Source organism: Staurois parvus, unplaced genomic scaffold (genome assembly GCF_062004578.1).
Source record: "Staurois parvus isolate SC_StPar_1 unplaced genomic scaffold, SC_StPar_1.0 ptg000149l, whole genome shotgun sequence".
Taxonomy (NCBI): domain Eukaryota; kingdom Metazoa; phylum Chordata; class Amphibia; order Anura; family Ranidae; genus Staurois; species Staurois parvus.
Genome location: NW_028317945.1, coordinates 8495565 through 8520444, shown reverse-complemented (window position 1 = coordinate 8520444; position 24880 = coordinate 8495565). Strand labels below are relative to the sequence as shown.

Below are 24880 nucleotides of genomic sequence, written 5' to 3'. Positions count from 1 at the left end.
CCCCATATAGTAATTCATCCCCCATATAGTAATTCATCCCCCATATAGTAATTCATCCCCCGTATAGTAATTCATCCCCCGTATAGTAATTCATCCCCCGTATAGTATTTCATCCCTCGTATAGTATTTCATCCCTCATATAGTATTTCATCCCCCCATATAGTATTTCATCCCTCATATAGTAATTCATCCCTCATATAGTATTTCATCCCTCATATAGTATTTCATCCCCTCATATAGTATTTCATCCCCCCATATAGTAATTCATCCCTCATATAGTATTTCATCCCCCCATATAGTAATTCATCCCTCATATAGTAATTCATCCCTCATATAGTATTTCATCCCTCATATAGTATTTCATCCCCCCATATAGTATTTCATCCCTCATATAGTAATTCATCCCTCATATAGTATTTCATCCCCCCATATAGTAATTCATCCCCCATAGTAATTCATCCCCCATATAGTATTTCATCCCCCATATAGTATTTCATCCCCCCATATAGTATTTCATCCCTCATATAGTATTTCATCCCTCATATAGTATTTCATCCCTCATATAGTAATTCATCCCCCATATAGTATTTCATCCCCCCATATAGTATTTCATCCCTCATATAGTATTTCATCCCTCATATAGTAATTCATCCCTCATATAGTATTTCATCCCCCACAGTACTATTCCCCCCCCCTTCTAGTAAGCCAAGTCCCCCGTGTCAATTCACTTACCTTTTGCGTTCCTCTCGCTGTCTTCCCGCGCCGTTCGGGTCTTCAGGGCGGACTGTGAGAGGAGCCTAGCTCCCCTCACGTTCGGCACGCTGCCCCGCCTACACACATCCTGACAGCCACATCCGCGGGCCGGATTAAAAGGTCCGCGCGGACTTTTGGGGCTGCCAACCGAGAGGAGGCAGGGGAGCGGCCGACCGAGAGGAGGGAGGGGAGCAGGCGCCCGGCACACAGAAGAGCCGCATTAGAGTGGGTAAAGAGCCGCATGTGGCTCGCGAGCCGCGGCTTGCCGACCACTGCTCTAGATCAACTGTGGGTATAGGATTATAACTTTTTTGTTTTTCATAATGGTTGAACTGGATGGACTTTTGTCTTTTTCAGCCAGACTAACTATGTAACTATATGTAACTATGATGTGTCACCCAGGTTAAAACCCTATCTAATTTATGATCTTCTAGATCTGTATCCAATTTTTTTACTTTTACAGCAATGGTTTTGTTCTCTTGGGTGATAATTGTATGAAGTAATGTGTCAAACCAAACAAAAGGATTGATGTTGTTCTATAGGATGATATGTCTTATCTAATAGCTTCCTATATCTCTGTTGTATCCACTTGATCCACTTTGCAGTGCAAAGTAAAATAGCTACTTGAAACAATAACAAGCCAGCCAAATTCAGCACTCATAGACTAGAATGAAAACAAATAGGTGTAAAACGCTAAAAACGCTGAAAAACTAGTATTTAACGTGACTTTACACAGCTAACGTTACCAGCGTTATTAAAATGCTCAGTGTGCATGGTACATGAAAACAAAAATTATATACTTAAATATAAACAGTGCAAAATACAGTACATTATAGTCCATAAAAGGATCTGCATCAGAGTGGGGCAGCTCATGGATGGATGTCAGTAGCATGTCTGCCCTCTACTACTGCCAACAGACACAAGTATGACAGCTTGATAAAGGAGGTGGTCATACTTGTATCTGTTGGTGGTAGTAGAGGGGAGGCACGCTGCCCGGCATCCATCCATGAGCGGATCCCTGTCTGTGCCTCACAGCTGATCACAGTTCACACCCACAAGCGGACCCTGTCGGAGTCTCACAGTGGATATCCATCCATCCTCATGGGAGAGAGCTGAATTTGCACGCCATCTTGATCTATTGAGCTGTTCACAGGTTGCTCCATGTAAGTGTGCTACATTAAAGTATTGTTGTTTTTATTACACATTCATCTGGTGCCCTGCTCTTTTCTTTTGTATGTCCATGAGGGATTCCCCATATCTTTGGCAAGGTGCTGCTGGAATTGTTTTTGTTTCACTCCATAGTGATCTAGCTGCCCCACTCTGATGCACTATAATATATTTTGTACTGTTTATATGTATTTATTCAATTTTTGTTTTGATTTACACCGATTTGTTTCCATTGCAGTCTATGAGCGCTGGATTTGGCTGGCTTGTTATTGTTTCAAGTAGCTATTTTACTTATTATTTGTGGATTTCATAACTTTTTATTCATATTTGAGTTTAAAAATGTGTTGTTTGCACTTTATGTATTGGCAATAGGCTAATAATTTATTTATTGATGTTTACCAATTGTTTTGTCATATGCACGAGAGCACGTTTATGTAGTGAACTTTACATGCAGTCATGTTTATTTTGATATTTTGTCACCACTTTTAATAACATTTCTGTTAGCACTTTGAGGTATTTATGTGTACGCACATATTTGCACTCATTAGTTAACTTCTCACTGGGTATTGCACTTGTTTTATCTAAGTTATGAGACTACTTAGCACCACACTATTAGGATTTTATTCATGATATGTCATGCATCAAGGTATTCTGTTGGCAGCTTCTCTTTCGGTTCTTGATCCAAGTGCTGATTTTCTTTGAATTGGGTTGCAATTTCTACCAAACACACACCTGTAATTTATATTTTGCATATTTTATGAATAATGGGATTGGGGGGATGGGAGGGAATTCGAAGGAATAGGAATCGGTTGTGATGTTTAGGTGTTTTTGTACACTTAAGATTTTATTAAACTTTTAGGACAAAGCAGTGTAATACTGTGAAATTTATGGCATTAGCTTTTTTTTTTTAAGGCTGCACTGGCACAAGCGTTTACCATGCTGCGAATTCCAGCAGCAAGAATTTACTGACAGGGATTATTCTAGCCAAAATGAAATAAAAAGTTTTGCAATTAGTTATACTTTAAGAATAATAATTCTTAATTGAACAAGACTGCTTCTTTTTAATGCTGTGATGTAGATGGCTTTGAGATGATTCATAGCAATTATGTAACTACTGCCTTTTATTCTCTAATCTCTCTAAACTCTAGCAACTAGGAAGAAATACACTAAGGCTAGCCATACATGTTGATGTTTCTGTTCTTCAGCTCAAAATCAGTGATTACTCCATCAACGCTAAACAGCATGGATGGAAGAATTTTCCCCACCAGCCATTGCATTCTGACAGCTGCTGCTCCTGTGGCTGCCAGAATACCTGAACAATGACTTCATTTTATCATCTGAGAATTTTCCACTGGGCTCCTTTACTTTTTTCAGACTGAAATTTGTCAAGCTAGGTGATGCCGACAGGAACCAATAACTGAAATTTGAGCTGTGTTTGGCCAGCATAACTGCTTGTTACACAGAGCACAGTCCGTTCTTCTTTCAGGCATTTTCAGTAATAAAGTCTAAAATGATATAACACTGGCCGAGCTGCCAGATAATTCTGTTTGTAAGTATAATCTGGCAATAATAATGGTATAGAAATTAAAGAATTTCATTTATTCTCACACTCAGAACACATGGGGAAAGCATAAAAACTTCAAGAAAATTTAAACAAACACAAGTCTTTATTTCCAACACTGATATTTTACAAAATAGACACAATTCAGTCCACAAATGTACCAAAAAAGCAAGCGACGTGAAGGATTTTAACAAATGAATAATAATGGTGAGCAAGACCTAAGCAAAGGTAGGTTGTCTGAATGTGGACTGAGACATATACTTGTCCCATCAACTGAAGGTTAAGGGAAACTTTAAGGCTAAAGCAAGATACATTTAGGATAGAAGGTGGGGGGTCCTGGGAGTGGTGAGACATGGCAGTGATATCTGATGTCACAGTGCATCAAAGTTGTAATTTCACAATACAGAACCACAGAGATTGCATGATTGCTCTTAATAGCCCCATGATGTTTGTCCTTGTACTTGGGAAAATCAAAGAAATTTTAGTAATGTCCATTAATAAACTAACTCCCATTAAGGGCTTACATCTTACAGCAGCAATCTTTAAAAATAAAAAAGTATTTATTTTATACTATATTTCTTTTTACTGTATATAAATATTTTCCCCATATAGTGTTAATATACCAACTAGTCTTCCATAATGGCTTGTACTTTTTATATATATATAAATATCTCTGTTTTGAAAGAAATCAAAGTGCGCTGTTGCTTGGAAAAAGGTTGTTGCTCACAGAGAATGAGCAGAACGCAGAAGTCTATATAAAAAATAAATACATATGTTTTCCCCATATCTGATCCTTCTGCTTTTATAAGGATTAGTAGGAGAGAAATGGCTTGTGCTATCAAAGTCTACTATTTGGGGGTATATTTAAAGGGACGGTAAACACATAATTATCTACTGTATGCTATATAACGGATAATAACATTTGCTGATATGTATGTAATGGCGGCAATGATGGAATCTTGCCAAGTTGAGTACTTAGAGTACTTCTTTCAGAGGGAGTATTAGCTCATGGTCAGCTGTTTTTAGGACTAAATCTCTTACTAAAATATCATATTTATCACAGTTATCTTGAAAACAAACCTGTATTCTTATCAAACCTCTGTAACAGCTGCTTACATCCAACAGCAGGCTCATCCAGGTTACTGCAGACAGCTTTTTCTTTTTCATAAGGTAGAATTCCAGGCTATACCTAGTTAATCTTATAAATGCTCTCCCCTCCTAACACCTATGCCGGCTAACCTCTGTAAGAAAGATGAATAGAACTGTTTTCAGGCCACTCCAGTCTAGTCACATGCTCTAGCTCCCCTGTTTCAGTATGCGGTGGCTGCAGCAGAGAAGAGGAACTGTTGACAACAGCTGCGACACAGGAGACTATGGGTGATGTCACTGCTCCTAGGCAATAGCAGTCATCAAGTGCCCTCTCCTCTGCAGCCACCACTTGTTGCCACAGGGGAGATCAGATGACCGGACTGGAGCAGCCTGAAAATAGGTAAATAAATATATAAATATATATATATATATATATATACAGTATATACAGTGGTGTTCAAAATAATAGCAGTGTGTTGAAAAAAGTGAATAAAGCTCAAAATCTTTCTAATAGCTTTTATTTCCATACACACAAATGCATTGGGAACACTACACATTCTATTACAAATCAAAACATGAAGAAAAATATATCAAATTTGTGTTGTTCCTCTAAAAGAATTGAAGAAAAGTGAATATTAGACTGTTCAAAAAAATAGCAGTGTTTGTATTCTTCTTTACAAACTCAAACATTCACTATATAAACTGAAAAATGTTTGAAGATTTTGCTTTCCTTTGAATCACTTAATTCATATTTAGTTGTATAACCACTGTTTCTGAGAACTGCTGTACATCTGTTGCATGGAGTCAACCAACTTCTGGCACCTGTGAACAGGTATTCCAGCCCAGGATGATTGGACTACATTCCACAGTTCTTCTCTATTTCTTGGTTTTGCCTCAGAAACTGCATTTTTGATGTCACCCCACAAGTTTTCTATTGGATTAAGATCCGGCGTTTGGGCTGGCCATTCCATAACGTCAATCTTGTTGATCTGGAACCAAGATGTTGCACGTTTACTAGTGTGTTTGGGGTCGTTGTCTTGTTGGAACACCCATTTCAAGGGCATTTCCTCTTCAGCATAAGGCAGCATGACCTCTTCATGTATTCTGATGTCTTCAAACTGATCCATGATCCCTGGTATGCGATAAATAGGCCCAACACCGTAGTATGAGAAACATCCCCATATCATGATGCTTGCGCAACCATGCTTCACTGTCTTCAGAGTGTACTGTGGCTTGAATTCAGTGTTTGGGGGTCATCTGACAAACTGTCTCCGGCCACTAGACCCAAAAAGAACAATCTTACTTTCATCAGTCCACAAAATGTTGCGCCATTTCTCTTTTAGGTCAGTCAATGTGCTCTTTGTCAAATTGTAACCTCTTCAGCACATGTCTTTTTTTCAACAGTGGGACTTTGCGGGGGATTCTTGCAGATAGCTTGGCTTCACATAGGCGTCTTCTAATTGTAACAGTACTCACAGGTAACTTTAGACCTTCTTTGAGCTGATAGTTGGCTGAGTCCTTGCTATTTTAGCTATTCTTCTATCCATTTGAATGGTAGTTTTTTGCTTTCTTCCACGTCTCTCAGGTTTTGGTTGCCATTTTAAAGCATTTGCGATCATTTTAGCGGAACAGCCTATCATTTTCTTCACTTCTTTATATGTTTTCCCCTCTCCAATCAACTTTTTAATCAAGGTACGCTGTTCTTCTGAACAATGTCTGAAACGACCCATTTTCCTCAGAATTTCAGAGAGAAATGCACTGTAACCAGCATGTACAATATTTGCTGCCTTCCTTCCTTAAATAAGGGCAATAATTGCCACCTCTTTTTCAAAGAATAAATGACCTCACTAATAGAACTCCACACTGCTATTATTTTGAACATGCTCCTTTCAATTAGTGATTCAATTACACAGAATCAGCAGCATGCATGTCATGACTGTTAGGTCTGTTGGATTTCTATTACTCTACTACACCTGTTGGTAAATTATTTGCCATGTAGAAATATCATTTCTACCAAAAACAGTGATTGATGAGGTTAGTGATGTCTGACTGCTATTATTTTGAACACAACTGTGTATATACTTTTTTTTTCCCTTACACAAGTTAGTCAGCGTAGGTGTTAGGAGGGTTGAAGGAGTACTTTTAAGATTAGTTAGATATAGCCTTGAATTCCACTTTAAGTGCTCTGTGCTTCACCTTAGATAATGGTGCTTGTGCTGCTTCCCCTCCTGCAACTCTGGATTGGTCAGTGAAGCCAATCATAGTGATGAGCAAGTACACAGGCATTGGGAGGTAGAACAGGCAGAGCCAAGCAATACATTTTTTTAGTGGAGGTTGAGATATGGACAATTTCTGGTTTTTAGGTTCTCGGGGCTCAGTGAACCCATTTTCTGGTGAAAGTGGATATTTGAAAGGTTTAATAAGAGTAAAGGTACAGTTTAAAGCAAACCTGTTGTAATAAAGTGCTCTGAACTAACAAAAGCATGGTGAAGCTGACAGCTTACTTTTCCTTTAGTGGGGTTTGGGACCCACTTCCTAGCTGTGGAAAATAGTCATTTCCTCTGCCCACATCCCACTTTGTTTTGCCCTGTGCCTTATCATCAAGTCATCAGAGATAGGCACTGCCACTATGGTGAGTAATGATGGCTATATAAAAAAGCCTCTAGGATAAAGTTTCTATTTTCATAGCCTCTTTGGTATGAGTCTGAGCTTTCAAATCATGCAATTATAGGTTTGTTCTGACAGCTTCTGCTGTCAGAGTTGTCCTGCATTAAGTTAGTTTAGCATATTTTTATTTACACATGGTTTGCTTTAAGTTTTGTAGAGCATGTGATCTGATTTTTAGTAATAGCACCTTTATTGTAATTTGTGTTTATTGGCTGTTATGAAAATGGCGAGCGAGCATTTAACAGATTAACCAACAGAAGCTAATCAGCTGAACTATGATTGGTTGCTCTTTGTGCTGTGCTTATTGAATAATGCCCTACAGAGTTTTCCCATCCTGCATACAGCTCAATGGCTTAAGGTGATAGGCTATACTGTGATCAACAACTGATAAGCTGCAGGAAATGTTTTTGAAAACCATGTAATTGTGAAGAGCAGTGCTGGAGAAGCAATATAAAATGCTGTTTAGGAACAAATAAACACTTGTGATATATGACATTTAAATAAAGATAGCCCCTCTATTTAGATCTGCTTTACAAAATCTGATGTATTAAACTGTAACACTGAAATGTATCTAGGTCACTTTTGTACCTTACTCTTCCTGAAAGTGCTAAGTAACCAACCATGATCTCCTGCTGGAAATGAAGACAAAGAATCTGTACATGTTTATGTAAAAATTTTCAAGTGACGGTATTAAGCAACTGCTAAACTCTTTTCATAGTAAAGTTGGTTGCAGACCCCAAACACAGACACACAGTGTTTTATGATTATCTTGTGATGATTAACACAAGCTGGTGCTGCTTTCACACCCACTGGTTGGGAAGCTGTGAAATCCTGCTATGGTGACACTGAGGGATAGATAGGGGATGTGGGAGATCCGGATGCTCATGTATATCTCAGTGACCCAAACGCTCCTCACAGCTTTCAAATGGACTCTTGGTTGCACCGCCAAAAATATCCACTTGGCGATCATCCCAATGGATGAGGTTTCCAGACAGAGGCATTGTGCAGTTTGCGATTCCTTCTATTTCACTGTTGGTCAGGACGCGATCCCACATATTGAACTGTGACACTTCTCCTACAAATGCCTGGGTAGCGTCAAATCGACCACCTACGGCATCCTGTACAGAAGAAAAAATGCTTCAGTATACTCAGTCTCAAACTCAGCCTACCAACAAAGATTCAGAATATCTTGCTGAAGTTGAAGTTATCATTTTAGGTAGAAAGAAGGAACACAGGTTGAATTAAATGGTGAAAATAAACTTAGAAACAATTAAAATGTTGTAGTAGCAGATACCTGTTCTTGTCCAAAAATGATGACTCCATTAGGTTTGATTGGGTGCCAGGCAGACAGGTTCTCATTTGATCCCTTCTTTTTCCCATCTTGGAAGGCTGTCCACATTCCATCTCTTGTAGTCCAGGCCACACAAATATGATGCCACATTCCATCTTTTAAGCTAACTGGTAGTTGAGTTACCTATTGGAAGTAAGAAAATATTTCACTTTCCCTGTGCCATGTGATTTTCATTGGATCATGTTCTCACATTAAGTTATAGTTTCACTTTTGTGGCTGAATTTTAGAAACCTCGCTATATGTTTATTATGTATTCCCAATAACACTGCATACCTAAAAATATTGGGCTGGCCACCCCATTGAAATCTTGCCTGGCCGCTGAGCTCCTATCCCTGTTCCCGCACTCAGGGCAGGGACAAAGTGAGGGGGCAGGGAGGCAGCCAGCAGCAGGGAACTAAATCAAAAAGTCAGAGAGAACTCACAGCGACAGAGTGGGGGAGGAGGTGTGGTCTGTGCTCCTCCTGTCAGAACAGCGATCTTCCATGTAGCAGGTTACATAGTTACATAGTTAGTCTGGCTGAAAAAAGACAAAAGTCCATCCAGTTCAACCATAGAAAAAAAAAAGTTATAATCCTATACCCACAGTTGATCCAGAGGAAGGCAAAAAAACCCCCAGCAAAGCATGATCCAATTTGCTCCTGCTGGGAAAAAAAATTCCTTCCTGATCCCCTGAGAGGCAATCAGATATTCCCTGAATCAACTTTACCTATAGGTGTTAGTATCCAGTTATATTCTGTGTATGTAAGAAACAATCCAGGCCTTTTTTTAAACAATCCACTGAGCTGGTCAGAACCAACTCTTGAGGGAGTCTATTCCACACTCCAAACCTTTCAGTGTTTGGAGATTAAATTTCTTTTCCTCCAGACGTAAAGAGTGCTCTGTGATGACCTCAGGGTGAATAGCTCTACACCAAGTTTACTATATGAACCACTGATGTATTTATATATGTTGATCATATCCCCCCTTAATCTCCTTTTCTCAAGAGAGAATAAATTCAGTTCCTCTAATCTTTCCTCATAGCTGATCTCCTCCATGTCTCTTATCAGTTTATTTGCCCTTCTCTGTACTTTCTCAAGTTCCCCAATGTTCTTTTTGTGAATTTGTGCCCTCTGTCCTGCTGACCCTCTGTACTCGGTCCTGCTGACCCCCTACTGACTCCTATACACTGCCCCGCTGACCATGCATCCTCTGCCCCTCTGACATTTTTACTGCACCTCCATATCAGACAGGCTAGATCCAGCCCTGCTTTAGGGTGATTTGGATACTGGCAAAAAAAAAGCAGGTGATAGAGGATCGCTAGATTGGACTGTGCATGGTTTGACTACCCGCCCCCAATCCACATTACGTGCTGCTGGGAGATGGGCAGCCCTTGGAGGACATAGGGGGTGGGTAATCAAACCATATGTGTACAGCCCGAAGAGCAATCCTGTATCATCTGCTGCATGGTGGATTGCTGTCATTACAGGAGGAGGAGAGCACAGCTCAGCACACCTCCTCTGGCTCTGTAGAGGATCTCCGCCTCTAACGTTTTGGGCGGGGGGGGGGGTTAGAACATGCAGGTGGGGAAGTGTACTGGGACCAATCATTTGTGCTTGGATTCAGATGAGAGGTTTGTGGAGGAGATGGGATGGGGGCTATTTGTGCTGAGAAGGGTAATTTTGGGGGGGATATTGTGCAGCTAGGAGGAGGAATGGGAGGGGTATGTGTTAGGAGGAGGGACAGGGGGATTTGTGCTAGGAGGGGCTGGGGGATTTTGATCAAGAGGGGGAATGGGGGGGGGGATTTAACTCTCTGTACCCTGTCCTGCTGATCCCCTGTCCTCCATCCTACTGACCTCCTGTCCTCCATCCTGCTGACCCCCTGTCCTCTGTCCTGCTGACCCTCTGTCCTCTGTCCTGCTGACCCCCTGTCCTCGGTCCTGCTGACCCCTACTGACTCCTATACACTGCCCCGCTGACCTTGCATCCTCTGCCCCTCTGACATTTTTTACTGCACCTCCATATCAGACAGGCTAGATCCGGCTCTGCTTTAGGGTGATTTGGACACTGGCAAACAAAAAGCCAATGGCCAGCCAAGTAAAATCCTTGCCACTTCCTTGATGTTTTAGTTGTTTGCTAGTTTCCTAGGAGTATGGGTGTCTTTACAGAAAAGCAAACCCATTCTTTGTAGACATTTTTACTTATATTAAGGCTATTTTTACTTATATTAAGGCTATTTTATCTTTGTTCAAGATTCTTAACCGCTTCCCCACCACCCTATAGCAGAATTACTGCTACAGGGCAGGAGGGCTGCTCAAAATCACGTATATACAGTATATATATATATATATATATATATATATATATATATACTGTCTTTTGTAGATGCTATAACTTTCACGTAAACCAATTAATTTACACGTATTGGGATTTTCTTTTAGCAAAGACATGTAGCAGAATACATTTTGGCCTAAATTTATAAATTTATGATGAAATTAGATTTTTTAAATTTTTTTACTGGATATGTTTTATAGCAAAAAGTAAAAAATATTGTTTTGTTTTTTCAAAATTTTTGGTCTTTTTTTGTTTATAGCTCAAAAAATAAAAAATGCAGAGGCAATCAACTACCGCTAAAAGAAATCTCTATTTGTGGGAAAAAAAGGACAAAGAGAGAGGAAGGAAGGGGAGGGAAAGAGAGAGGAAAGAAGGGGAAGGAAGGGAGGGAGGGGAGGGCGGAAAGGATGAAGGGAGGGGATGGCAGAAGCAAGAAAAGGAAGGGAGGAAATGGAGGAAGGAATGAAGGGAGGGAAGGAAGGAGGAAAAGGGAATGGATAGAGAAAGGAAGGGAAGAAAAGGAAAGGGGAGGGAAGGAGGGAAGGGTAACGGGAGGGGATGGAGGAAGGAAGAAAAGGGAGGGAGGGACTGGATGGAGGAAGGAATGAAGGAAAGGGAGGGAAGGAAGAAGGGGAGGGAGGAAGGAAGGAAATGAAAGGAGAGGAGGGAGGAAAGAAGGAAGTAAATGAAAGGAGAGGAGGGAGGAAAGAAGGAAGTAAATGAAAGGGGGGGAGGGAGGAAAGAAGGAAGTAAATGAAAGGAGGGGATGGAGGAAAGAATGAATAGAGGGGATGGAGGAAGGAATTAAGGGAGAAAGGAAGGAAGGATTGAAGGAAGGGGAGGGAGGGGGGAAGGAAGGATTGAAGGAAGTGGAGGGAGGGGGGAAGGAAAGAATGATTGAAGGATGAGGAGGGAGGGAATGAAAGAAGCGAGGGGATGGAGGAAGGAATGAAGGTAAGGAAGAAAAGGAATGGAGGGAATGGAGGAAGGAAGGAATGAAGAAACGGGAGGGAAGGAAGGAGGGGAGGGAAGAAGGAAGGAAGAAAAAAGAGGGAGGAAATGGATGAAGGAAGGAAGGAAGTAAGGACAGAAGGGGAAGGAAAGAAGGGGAAGGAAGGAAGGAAAGAAGGGGAGAGAGAGGGAGAAAAGGAGGAAAGCATGAAGGGAGGGGATGGAGGAAGGAAGAAAAGGGAGGGAGGGAATGACTGCCATCTCATAGTGACTAAGCCACTTCCAATGATATAACTTCTGCTTTTTCCGTAGCCTTCCTAGCGATCTGATTATGTCCATATTTCTGTGCTCATAGTGGTACATTTTTTTGCATGGAAATATGTAGTTTTTTTATTGTAGGTCTGAAATTTTTAGGAATAACTCACTGAAATCTGTCCGAACAAGAGTCTAGTAAACATTCTGGGTATGTTAAAATTTGAAACATGAAATCATAAATTATAATTTAATAAATAATCATAAAAAATAATACTATAATAAATGTAATTCAATAATATAATCAAACCAAAAACACTGAAATTTGAAATAGAGTGCCAGTTCACATATCACTGAGCAAAGTCGCAAAATCGTTTTCAGCGTCTGATGACAAATTTCCCCACGAATCATTATCACTCAATTCTGCAAGTGGTTCTGATTTACTATTGGTGTTCTCTAGCTGGTCTAAAACCGCTGTTGACCTAAAGGGATGCTTTTTGGATGCCATGGACTTTTCTCAGTTTCCAGGTAGAAAGAACAGTAAAAATGCCAGCAGGGCACAGGACAAAGCACTCGGGACAAAATGTATGTGAAATGGTTTGAAACAGTAATATTTTACTATGTGATTTTAGTGAATTTAGTGACTGTCACTTTTAAAATTTTAAAATTTCCCGCCAGTTCCGTCCCGTACGTCCTGACATCGCAGGGAACGGAACCAGGAAGACAGATGCCGGCATCGGCCGGAGGACATTGCCAGGGACACTGCAGGGGGGACATTGTGGGAGTGCAGGACAAGGTAAGTGAAGAAGAGATCCCGGAGCAGCACTGCAGGGTATTCCCTAGTGTAGCTCAAGGTTACCGCTTGTGGTGCTGAAACTTTATCCTAAGCTACACTCGGGAATACCTCCAGGGAGGTTAATTGTAACAGATTCTGAGTGCAAAGGGAGCAGTTCCCTGGGCCTTACCAGTTCATAATTAATCTTTGGTGTCAAACTGGTGGCCCTCCAGCTGTTGCAAAACTACAAGTCCCATCATGCCTCTGCCTTTGGGAGTCATGCTTGTAACTGTCAATCTTGCAATGCCTCATGCAACTTGTAGTTTGGCAACAGCAGGAGGGCCAGCAGTTTGACACTGGATTCTAGCAGCTCTGGAGCAGGCTGCAGCATTCCTTCTTACCTGACACAAACACCCATTCATTGGAATCTTCCCTAGCTCCCTAAGGTTTGGGTCTCTCTTCTGCCCTGTCCATGGAGGAGTTTTTTTCAGCTCTGCAGGATTTAATTACCAAAGTCTCTGTCATGATAGCTGAATCAGGGCACAGGGGCAGTAAGCAGACTTTTACATCCTTCAGAGTCTGTCTTTGACATTCTTGTAGCTGCAGTGGCCGCGGCACAATCAGCTGCAGATGAGAAGCCGCACTATTCTTTTTGGATGAATTAGTACCTGAGGGGAATCAGTCTGCTGTCTACTACATTTAAAGATACAATTTCGGTTCTTATTGATGCCGTGCCAAACATTTAAAACTGAAGCAACTTGTTTTTCCAACCACGGTTGTTACTAGTCTGAGTTTCCTTTTAGTTGCTACAAGCTTTCTAGTAACTTTGGTATTTGTAATATTGGATTACCTCTAACAAATGATGTATTCCTCTGAAATGCTTTACTGAGCAATAGCCCAAAGAGGAAGAGTTTAAAAAGTTGTGAGCTGTTCCCCTTTCTAAAAAGAGTCAACGACATTCACAAAAAGCAGAAATGTAGATTCATTCAGCAGGAGATGCTAATGGAACATCTGCTGTATTGTAACATTCACCACTCTAAACTCTAAGATAAACAAATCAGGCAGTTTCGAATGAGCCCCACAACCAGTGCCACTTGTTGCCTAAGTTGCCATCTACTGTAATTCACTGCACAGCATTGGATTCCTTCAATTTTATTCACTCTTTCTGCAACATTTTTTATAAATCTGCCAAATGTTGTGGGCGAATGTGCGTAGGTTTATAGATATTCCTCTAAGTTACATATGTACTAGAGATGTACAGTTGTAGGTCACATATGTACTGAAGCTTTCTGCCTTTCTTAAATGGGCAATGTATTCACTCTAGAACAGTGTTTCTCAACCTTTTTTGCTTTCGAGGAGCCCTTTGCAAAAAGTTTGAGAACTCAGGGAACCCCTGAAAAAATTTTTCAGATCTACAGCTCACAGAACATTAGTTCTGATCAGCGAGCTGTAGATGAAGAACATGGCTGGATGAGGAGGTGACATTCAGTGTATGGCAGCGCTGAATTCAAAGAGTGGGAGCAGAGAGTGGGAGCATGTGGCTGGATGAGACTGAATGTAGCAGAGGAGAGATCATAATAGCTCTATGTACATTTATGGCATAATAACAAAAAGCTAGCATCATCTCACATCTTGCTACATTCAGCCTGATCCAGCTTTGTGCTCCAGCTCTCTGCAGTCTTCATCACTACTGTTTTCTCCCATTTCTCTGAGGATTGCAGTGGGCAGCACAGTGGCTGTGGGCAGCACAGTGGCTAAATGGTTAATACTTCAGCCTGGCAGTATTAGGGTCATTGATTCAAATCCCAGCCACGGCACCTCCTGCCTGGAGTTTGCATGTTCTCCCTGTGCCTCTGGGTTTCCTCCGGGTACTCCGGTTTCCTCCCACACTCCAGAGACATGCTTAATTGGATCCTGTCTAAATTGGCCGTAGTATGTGTATGTATGAATGTGAGTTAGGGACCGTAGATTGTACGCCCCTTGAGGGTTAGGGAATGATGTGAATGTACAATATATATGTAAAGCGCTGCGTAAATTGACGGCGCTATATAAGTATCTGTAATAAATAAATAAGTAAATCTATCAGCCTTCTGGACCGGTGTTGCGCTTTCTTGATGATTTCTCCGTCTGGCTACCCTACTTTCTCTCCTCTGAACTACCTACTATCATTCTCGGAGATTTTAACATCCCTATTAATGTCAACAACCCGGCTATATCCCAACTCTTCAAACTAACCTCATCTTTTGCATTAACACAATGTATACAGTACTCCACTCTGATGGGAATACATTAGACCTTGTTTTCTGCCATCTTTGCACTCCCTACAACCTCACAAACACCCCCTTTCCTCTCTCTGATCACAATCTCATCACCTTCACAGTGTCCTCGTCTTCAAGCACCTATCCCTCCAAGCAGCAAACAATTACCCGCAGAAACCTTCACAACTTGAACCCTGCTCCTTTCCACTCTGCAACTGACCAACTCTATGACAGAATCTCTCCCCTATCCTGTCCTGACCTGGCCATTGCTGTCTACAACAGTTCACTTTCATCCACATTATACTCACTTGCTCCTCTAACAATAAAAAAAGCATCAGGCCCCGACCGTTACAACCTTGGCAGACTGACGACACCAGAAATCTTAAACGACATAGTAGTGCGCTGGAGCGATTGTGGCGTAAAACCAAATCCCAGCAAGCATTCACCCTATATAAATCTGCTTTTTAACATACAATTCCTTCCTTCATGCTGCCAAACAAGCCTACTTTGTCAGTCTTATTAATACCTTGTCATCCAGTCCTCGTCGTCTCTTCTATACTTTTAACTCTCTACTTTCTCCACCTCCACCCAGTACCTCACTCACTGCTCACGAGATTGCAAATCATTTCAAAAACAAGATTGACGCAATTCGTAGGGGCATCGCCAATGCACAGACATCCATCCCACTTAGCATACCTTATACTAAACCTCCCTCAACATTTTCCTCTTTTGACCTTGCTACTACCGAAGAGGTCACTAAGGTTTTCTCAGAAGCCCGTCTCACCACCTTCCCCCTGGATCCTGTCCCCTCACAACTACTACAGTCACCCTCTTCTTCCATCCTATGCTCCCTCACTCACATCTTCAATCTTTCCCTCTCTACTGGTGCCTTCCCCTCCCCTCTAAAGCATGCGCACATCACTCCCATACTTAAAATGCCCTCCCTGGAACCCACCAACATGAACAACTTAAGACCCATCTCCCTGCTGCCATTTACCTCTAAACTCCTAGAACGGTTAGTCTACAATCGCCTGGGCTCCCACCTCACCGACAACAACCTTCTTGACCCTTTACAGTCTGGCTTTCGCTCACTACACTCCACTGAAACTGCCCTACTAAAACTCACTAATGATCTACTAACTGATAAACCAATGGCCACTACTCCATACTCTTACTACTTGACCTCTCTGTGGCTTTTGATACCATTGACCATCCCCTCCTCCTCAAAAAACTCCACTCTCTTGGCCTCAGAGACTCTGCTCTCTCCTGGTTATCCTCCTACCTATCGCAGTGCTCTTTCAGCGTTACCTATAACGCTGCCTCCTCCTCTTCACTCCCTCTTTCTGTAGGGGTCCCTCAAGGTTCTGTCCTTGGACTCTTCTCCATCTACACCTCCTCCCTTGTTCACTTGATAAACTCCCATGGCTTTAAGTACCCTCTCTATGCTGATGACACACAAATCTATCTTTCTACCCCTCACCTCACCCCTTCAGTCTCCTCTCGCATTACTAAACTACTAAGTGACATATCGACATGGATGTCACTCCACTTCCTCAAACTCAATCTTTCCAAAACTGAGCTCTTAGTATTCCCCCCAGCCCGTGCCCCCTCCCCTGACTTCTCCATCAAGATCAATAACACAATCATCATTCCCTCCCCTCATGCCAGGGTACTAGGTGTAATCCTAGACTCCCATCTGTCCTTTCACCCCCAAATCCAATCACTGTCCAAATCTTGTAGACTTCACCTCCGCAACATCTCCAAGATACGTCCGTTCCTAACCTCGGAAACCACTAAGCAACTTATTCACTCCCTTGTTATATCTCGCCTTGACTATTGTAACTCCCTCATTGGCCTACCGAATCGCAGGCTATCCCCTCTTCAGTCTATCATGAATGCTGCTGCCAGACTCATCCACCTTACTAACCGTTCTGTATCTGACACCCCTCTCTTCCTATCCCTCCACTGGCTTCCCTTTGCTCAACGGATAAAATTCAAAACATTAACAATAACGTATAAAGCCATTTATAACTCTGCCCCAAATTACATCACCGATCTTGTCTCTAAATATCACCCAAACCGTACTCTCCGCTCCTCGCAAGACCTCCTGCTCTCTCTCCCTTGTCTCCTCCTCCCATGCTCATCTCCAGGACTTCTCCAGAGCTTCCCCCATCCTCTGGAACTCTCTACCCCAATTTATCATACTATCGCCTACTCTGCTCACTTTTAGGCGATCTCTGAAAATCTATCTCTTCAGGGAAGCCTATCCCGCCCTCAGCTAATAATGGAATCTTCTACTCTTCCAACCAGTCCATCACCCACAGTTACTACCTTTTGTACTACTAGCCCCTCCCTCCTAAATTGTAAGCTCCAAGTAGCAGGGCCCTCCTTTCCCTCTTGTATTGAACTGTATTGTTGCTGTATTGTCTCCCATTATATTGTAAAGCGCTGAGAAAACTGTTGGCGCTATATAAATCCTGTATAATAATAATAATAATACTGTCATACACTGGATTTCACCTACTGCCTCCTTTCTGCCCCTCCTCCAGCACTCTGCACCTCTAAGAAGATCTCACCTCTCAGATAGCCCCTTGCTCTGGCGGCGCTCTGCTTCCTCCTCCCTGCACTCTGCAATACTGCGGCTGTAACAGGATCTCTCCTCCTGATCCAGCCATGTGCTCCAGCGGCTAGTGGCTCTCTGCCCACCTCCTTCCACCACCCTTTGCACTTTGTGTCTCTGTAGCTGTAGGATCTCATCTCCCAATGCAAGCCACTTGCTCCTGCTCTGTGCTCAGCGCTGTCACAGAAAGCTGCCACCTCCTTCTTCTGCTCCCGCCCTCTGCACTACTCCTGGCCCCACCCTCTGACTTTATAGGGGCTGGAACTATAGAGAAGGCATCGGGTATCAATGTGCACTGACACTACTGACTGTCAGTGTGCATTGCGAACAATACTGGAAACAAGATTAGATGGTATACATCACCATAATGTTGTTTCACGGTGGAACCCCTGGGGACTTCTTGCGGAACCCCGGTTTAGAAACACTGCTCTAGAATAATGTAAAGCAACCTAAAGTTAAAAAAACTTAAACTGCCACTTGCATCCAACAGTAGGCACCTTCAAGTGCCCCAAATCCCAGTGTGCTATTCACACATCAACCCAGCTTTCATAATCTAGGGCCTTGCCCTGCCCTGCCCCCATCTTCTATGCCACACTAATAGCAAGTGAAATCTTTCTGATGGCCAGTTGTGAGACTCAGGTATATGGAGTGGGTACAACCAGATTCTCATTTAGGGAAACTGGGTCAATAGTTACATATCATAGTATCCAGTTTTCAGGATATTCAACCTAGGAAATGGGGTAACTACCCTAAATAAAAGTTTCTAAAGCTGAAGCCCAAGCACACAGCCTGTTACCTGCAAAAGGATATTTGTAGCATTTATTGAGACCTAGGAACCCCAATTAGGCAGCACAACTTGGTCAAGAACACACCTCAAATCGGATGACTACACAGTTATGGGCAACAGCACAGTAATAATCTGTTTCTTTTGCTAGTCTGCACTCTCCCCTCCTGTCAGCATGTTTATTTCCTCTTTCAGTCTGAGTTCTACTTTGCAGCGATATACGGGAGGCAGCTACCCAGATAAATTAAGGTACTAGCTGCAGTCAAAAATACATCTAAAGAGTTTAATGAATACATTACAACAATTATTTGTGTAACTTCTGCCAGAAATTCAGCTTTAATCTGACCAAAAATCAAAACATATATGGGTATCTTTTATGTCCCAAGGCCTTAGGAAATGTAGTGTAAAATGCTAACTTCAAATATGAATGGAAGAATGTGAACATAGATGATCTATAAGCGTTCCAAAAAACCGCTCCAAAAAAGGTGTATGCATTTTTTTTTTATATACTCAACACTTTGCGGTGTATTTATTAATGATTAGCTGGTGAAATTACCTAATAATAAATAGCAAAGCAATTTCTGGCAATATTTGGCCTATGTAACATATGACATTCACTGGGTAAATCTTATTAGTTCAATTCCTGCCAGGACAAATCTTCATAGATTCAATAGCAGCTATTTTCACCTTTGAAGGAATCGTTGTGGGAATGTTTTGAGCACATATTTCTAAATAACATGACAGTCCTTTCACTTTTGTTGCCGACATGCTTCCTCTGGTGTTTATATAAGGTTTCAGCTCTAGGAGGATTTATATAATTTTGTTAAATAAAAAATATTTTTAAAAACCCAACTACTAGCACCTGAGCCACCTTTTCCTGCAAGCCAGGCATGCTGATTTGTACCCCTATAGCAACGGAGCTATGAGCGTGCAGCTACCTTTCTATGTGCATTCCAGCCCGAATGCCTTTCTGCATTGGGCGGGCTTTTAGGAGGGTTTCCTCAAATATTCATAGTCCCTCCCTAAGCACCTCAGCCTGATGCTGACTGGCATTGTGTTTGTTAGCACCCTCAATGCCCAGAAAAGGGTGCTGGCAACTGGGTCTCATGTTCCACCTACCTGTACCCCCATGGGGAGAAAGTAGGTGTTCACCTCCTCCCAGGTGAATGGTTTTAGGGATCCCCTGGACCTCTAAATAATCCACTGATGTGTGCAGCTAAGAGAAAAATTTAAACATCACACAGAAAAAGTACTCTGTTATTGATTTTTTTTCAAAAATGTTAACTTTTCCATGTTACATTGAAGTCCAAAGGTGGACCTTCAGCAATGGCAAGAGTTTTGGGGAGCATGGTATCAACTTGTCACTCGCTTGCTATGGGGATACCTAGGAAAGGGAGGGGGATGCTGTTTTATTTTATAATTTTTTATTCATTCCTATATTCTGTTTTTTTACAGAAAAACATACCCCAAAAATGACCCATGGAAGTGCTGGAAAGACCCATGGAAAGCTTTAAAGAAAGCTTTAAAAATACACATTTCAAACCAGGGAATGGTTTGAATACTAGGCAAGGCAAAAATGGGTGAATGTTGGATGAATTTCAGAATAAATCTACTTTCCCTGAGTGAATCCCCTTTTAAAAAAAAAATGTTCATCAATAAATTTTTTATTGAGGTTTCAAGGCAAGGTCAAAAACAGTCAACTTTACAAAGATACAATTATACTTAGTAGAGCTCTCAGTTACAAAATGCAGCCAGTTGTTCCTTAATATTCAATAATACCAAGAAACAGAGATACAGTAAGTGTTCATAGCTTATCTGTTAAACCTTTTATCAATACGTGCAATAATCATGTTAAACTGATATATAGTTTCATTCAGAACCAACAATTAGCTATAAAACCAGTACAAATTGAAACATATATATGTTTGATTTGGATCATAGGGGCCAGGTCCTTGGCCAGCCTAAGAGGGCTCATAGTACAATCTATGATTCTAGGAGCTTATAATCAGCCAATCCATAGAATAGCTGCTATAAATTCAGTATGAATTACTGGATATCATTTACCAACCCAATTAAATTAGAAAACCGTTCCTTGAGAAACCAACAAATAATGACAGAAGAAAGCATAGAAAAGGGAAAAAGAAAACTAGAAAGAGGAGGAAGAGAGAAGTGTGATAGCAGGAAAGTCAGTGAATTGGTGTGTTTACTCTCATAAATAAGACATTAATAACAGCTGAGCTGATGCTAAGGATGCAGACCGTGTCTCGGTAACCATTTTCTCATATTCTCGTATTCTGTGGAATGTCGAAAGATGGTCCAGGCAGACCATGTCTTATGAAATTTATCAGTAGATTCCTGTGCAAGTCCAACCAATTCCTTCATATAAAATATGTTTTCTATTAAATTAAGCCATTCTTTGATGGAGGGAGGTTTTGAGGATTTCCAATGTCGTGGGATCAGAGTCTTAGCTGCAGTCAGAAGGAACTTGGTAAGTGAGCGTTTGTATTTCTTCATGGAACAATTAGAGATGTGAAGCAAACAGCAAAGTGGAGTCAACCTGTTGCTAAGAAGTTACTATCAAGGGACAGTCCCACCATATGTGTATTAGAGACCCTGTCACTTGATTACGCCAGCAAATATCTGAGGACTGTGGGAACCATTTCTTCAATTTAACAGGTGTTGCGTCCCATTGTGAAAGAAGCTTATACGAAGTCTCCTGAAACCGAGTACTAATGGAACACTTATGTGCAAAGACACATGCGTGTTTCCATTGGTCATCTGTATATGTAGTATGAAAAACTGTTTTCCAGTATGTCCTGAATCGGACCGGGTCCTCACTTTGTGTAGATTGAAGTCAGGTATACGTCATTGAAATTGATTTTTTGGTGGGCTTTCCTTTGATGCAAATAGATTCAAAAGGTGTTAAAGGTCCTAGGAATGAATTCTTGTTTACTGTGGTGTGGTGTGGATGTAACTATGTATTTGACGGTATGTCCAGTTTGTCATGTTCGCTGGTTTTATCAATTTTGTTAAATTTTCAAAAGAGTGTAATTTACCCTTTGTCAAGCACTGATAGACCTCTAAGTGTGTTTCATCTTGTAGTTTTAAATTAGCTGAAGAAGACATCCCAGGTAGAAAATCTGGGTTAAGTCCCAATGGAGTCAAAGGACCAGGGGAAGAGGATAAAATATTATCTTTAGCTAGAGCACTAAATATTTTGAGAGTCGTTCCTATCATTAGATGTTTTTTTAAGTTAGTTGGGCAAAGTTATAATGGTATCCATGGGGCAAATTTTACTGGGAAAGGGTCAAAATCCACTTCTAGCAATACCCAATCCTTATGTTTTGCATGACAGCGCCAATCTAGGATTCGTGTCAGCTGGGAGGCATAATAGTAATTTTTAAAATTTGGAAATCCTATCCCTTCACTTTGTTTACATTGTGTAAGTAGATGAAGATTTATTTTGTTTTTTTCCCGTTTATAAAATTTTTACATTGGTGAATCCTGTTTGCTGCTATTTTTTATGTCAGTTGGTTTTATTATAAACACATTTAAGGGTAAATTTGCTGTTGTGTTATGCCCAGGACTACAGTTACAGTATTTGCCCTTACCAAACATAATGTTCAAAATTTCCTGTTTGGTGACCAATATTATAAAATAGCGTTGTTTAAATAGTTAGCTGTATTTTGTTAGTCTTACCTTATCATTGATGAGAAGTTCCATGGGGTTGTGACCCCACTCCAGCAGTACAATCTCATTGGGTTGACCATGGACAGAATAAGAGAAAGGAGTGCCTGACCCTGAGGTTGTCTTGGATTTTAGCCACAGGCATATAGTGAAAGCATAGAGCTCTGGAAGAGTCTTTTTCATTCGTCCATACATATAGTTGGTACGTACTGAAAAGCTAAGCTTGAAGTTCTCTGGATGATAACCAGGGTAACCTAAAGTAAAATAAAGCAAACATACGTATATTTAAAGATTAAAACTATGTTAGTTAAAGTGTCCCTGTTGCTAGCTAGCAGACATGAGACTAGCATAATCCTGTAAAAGGTAAAGGTTTATACTTGCCTATTCAGCAGATGATGTGTTAAAGTGGTTCTAAAACCTTAACTTTTTTCACCTTAATGCATTCCCTGCATTAAGATAGAAAATGTTTAGGCATTAGTATCACCTCCTCACCTCCCTCCCCCCATATACTTACCTGAGCCTTTACTCGATCCGGTGTTGTGCCCATCTGTAGCACCTCTCCCCACTCTCACAGGCTTTGCTGAGGCAGAGGGAGTTATTGGCTCCCACTGCTGTCAGTCAAATCCTGTGACTGGGGAGCGGGGACACAGGCAGGGCTGCTCAGGACTGAGCTCCCAGGTGTACCGCCATAAGAAGCAGTTTCCTATGGTGGCACACTGAGAAGAGAAGGAGCCAGGAGTTCTGGCAGAGGACCCATGAAGATGAGGATCGGGACCACTCTGCAATTCTATTGCACAGAGCAGCTAAGTATAACATGTTTGCTATATATATATATATATATATATATATATATATATACACAGTGGGGATCGAAAGTTTGGGCACCCCAGCTAAAAATTTGTATTAATGTGCATAAAGAAGCCAAGGAAAGATGGAAAAATCTCCAAAAGGCATCAAATTACAGATTAGACATTCTTATAATATGTCAACAAAAGTTAGATTTTATTTCCATCATTTACACTTTCAAAATAACAGAAAACAAAAAAATGGCGTCTGCAAAAGTTTGGGCACCCTGCAGAGTTGATATCTTGTACTGCCCCCTTTGGCAAGTATCACAGCTTGTAAACGCTTTTTGTAGCCAGCCAAGAGTCTTTCAATTCTTGTTTGAGGTATATTTGCCCATTCTTCCTTACAAAAGTCTTCCAGTTCTTTGAGATTTCTGGGCTGTCTGTCACGCACTGCTCTTTTAAGGTCTATCCATAGATTTTCAATTATGTTGAGGTCAGGAGATTGTGAAGGTCATGGCAAAACCTTCAGTTTACGCCTCTTGATGTAATCCCCTGTGGATTTCAAGGTGTGTTTAGGATCATTATCCATTTGTAGAAGCCATCCTCTCTTTAACTTCAGCTTTTTCACAGATGGCATCAAGTTACCATCCAAAATTTGCTGAAATTTTATTGAATCCATTTTTCCTTCTACTCGTGAGATGTTCCCTGTGCCACTGGCTGCAACACAATCCCAAAGCATGATTGATCCAACCCCATGCTTAACAGTTGGACAGAGGTTCTTTTCATTAAATTCTGTGCCCCTTCTTCTCCAAACGTACCGTTGCTCATTCCAGCCAAAAAGTTCACTTTTAACCTCATCGGTCCACAGAACTTGTTTCCAAAATGCATCAGGCTTGTCTATATGTTCATTTGCAAAGTTCAAACAATGAATTTTGTGGTGAGGACGTAGAAGAGGTTTTCTTCTGATGACTCTTCCATGAAGACCATATTTGTACAAGTATCTCTTTATAGTGGAATAGTGTACCACAACTCCAGTGTCTGCCAGATCTTTCTGGAGGGATCGTGCAGTCAAACGTGGGTTTTGAATTGTTTTTCTCACAGTCCTGCGAGCTGTTCTGTCTGATATTTTTCTTGGTCTTCTAGATCTTGCTTTAACTTCCACTGTTCCTGATGACTGCCATTTCTTAATTACATTCCGAACAGAGGATATTGACATCTGAAAACGCTTTGCTATCTTCTTATAGCCTTCTCCAGCTTTGTGAGCGTCAACTATTTTCAGTTTCAGTTTTCTAGACAACTGCTTAGAAGAACCCATGGTGCTGATTGTTGGGGCAAGGTCAGATGAGTCTGGGCATTTAAAACCTTTGAGATTGACATCACCTGGTTCTCCCAGATGATGATTGAGAACAATCCATGACACTGGCAGGTCTCAGCTTGGCAAAGGGGGCAGTGTATGCTATAAATTCTGCAGGGTGCCCAAACTTTTGCAGACGCCATTTTTTTGTTTTCTGTTACTTTGAAAGTGTAAATGATGGAAATAAAATCTAACTTTTGTTGACATATAAGAATGTCTAATCTGTAATTTGATGCCTTTTGGAGATTTTTCCATCTTTCCTTGGCTTCTTTATGCACATTAATACAAATTTTTAGCTGGGGTGCCCAAACTTTAGATCCCCACTGTATGTATACATATATATATATATATATATATATATATATATATATTTCTTTATATTCACTTTAAATCAACTTTCCTCAACCTTTTCAACACAGAGGACCCCTTGAAATAACTTTCTGGTCTCAGGGAACCCCTGCTAAAAATTACTATATCAACAACTCATGATATAGTAGTGTGATGGTCAATG

General features: G+C 41.1%; 1 protein-coding gene across 1 annotated transcript in view; it reads right to left on the bottom strand.

The window, feature by feature from the left end:
- Positions 1 to 3568: 3568 nt before the first annotated feature.
- NPTXR (neuronal pentraxin receptor) overlaps positions 3569 to 24880 on the bottom strand; it is an 82879-nt gene continuing 61567 nt past the window's right edge. The window contains exons 3-5 of the mRNA XM_089674294.1: positions 22240 to 22481; positions 8532 to 8711; positions 3569 to 8355 (exon numbers count right to left, since the gene is read on the bottom strand). Of these exons, the coding sequence (XP_089530420.1) occupies positions 8131 to 8355; positions 8532 to 8711; positions 22240 to 22481 (647 nt within the window). The 3' untranslated portion in view covers positions 3569 to 8130. The remainder of the gene's footprint in view (positions 8356 to 8531; positions 8712 to 22239; positions 22482 to 24880) is intronic.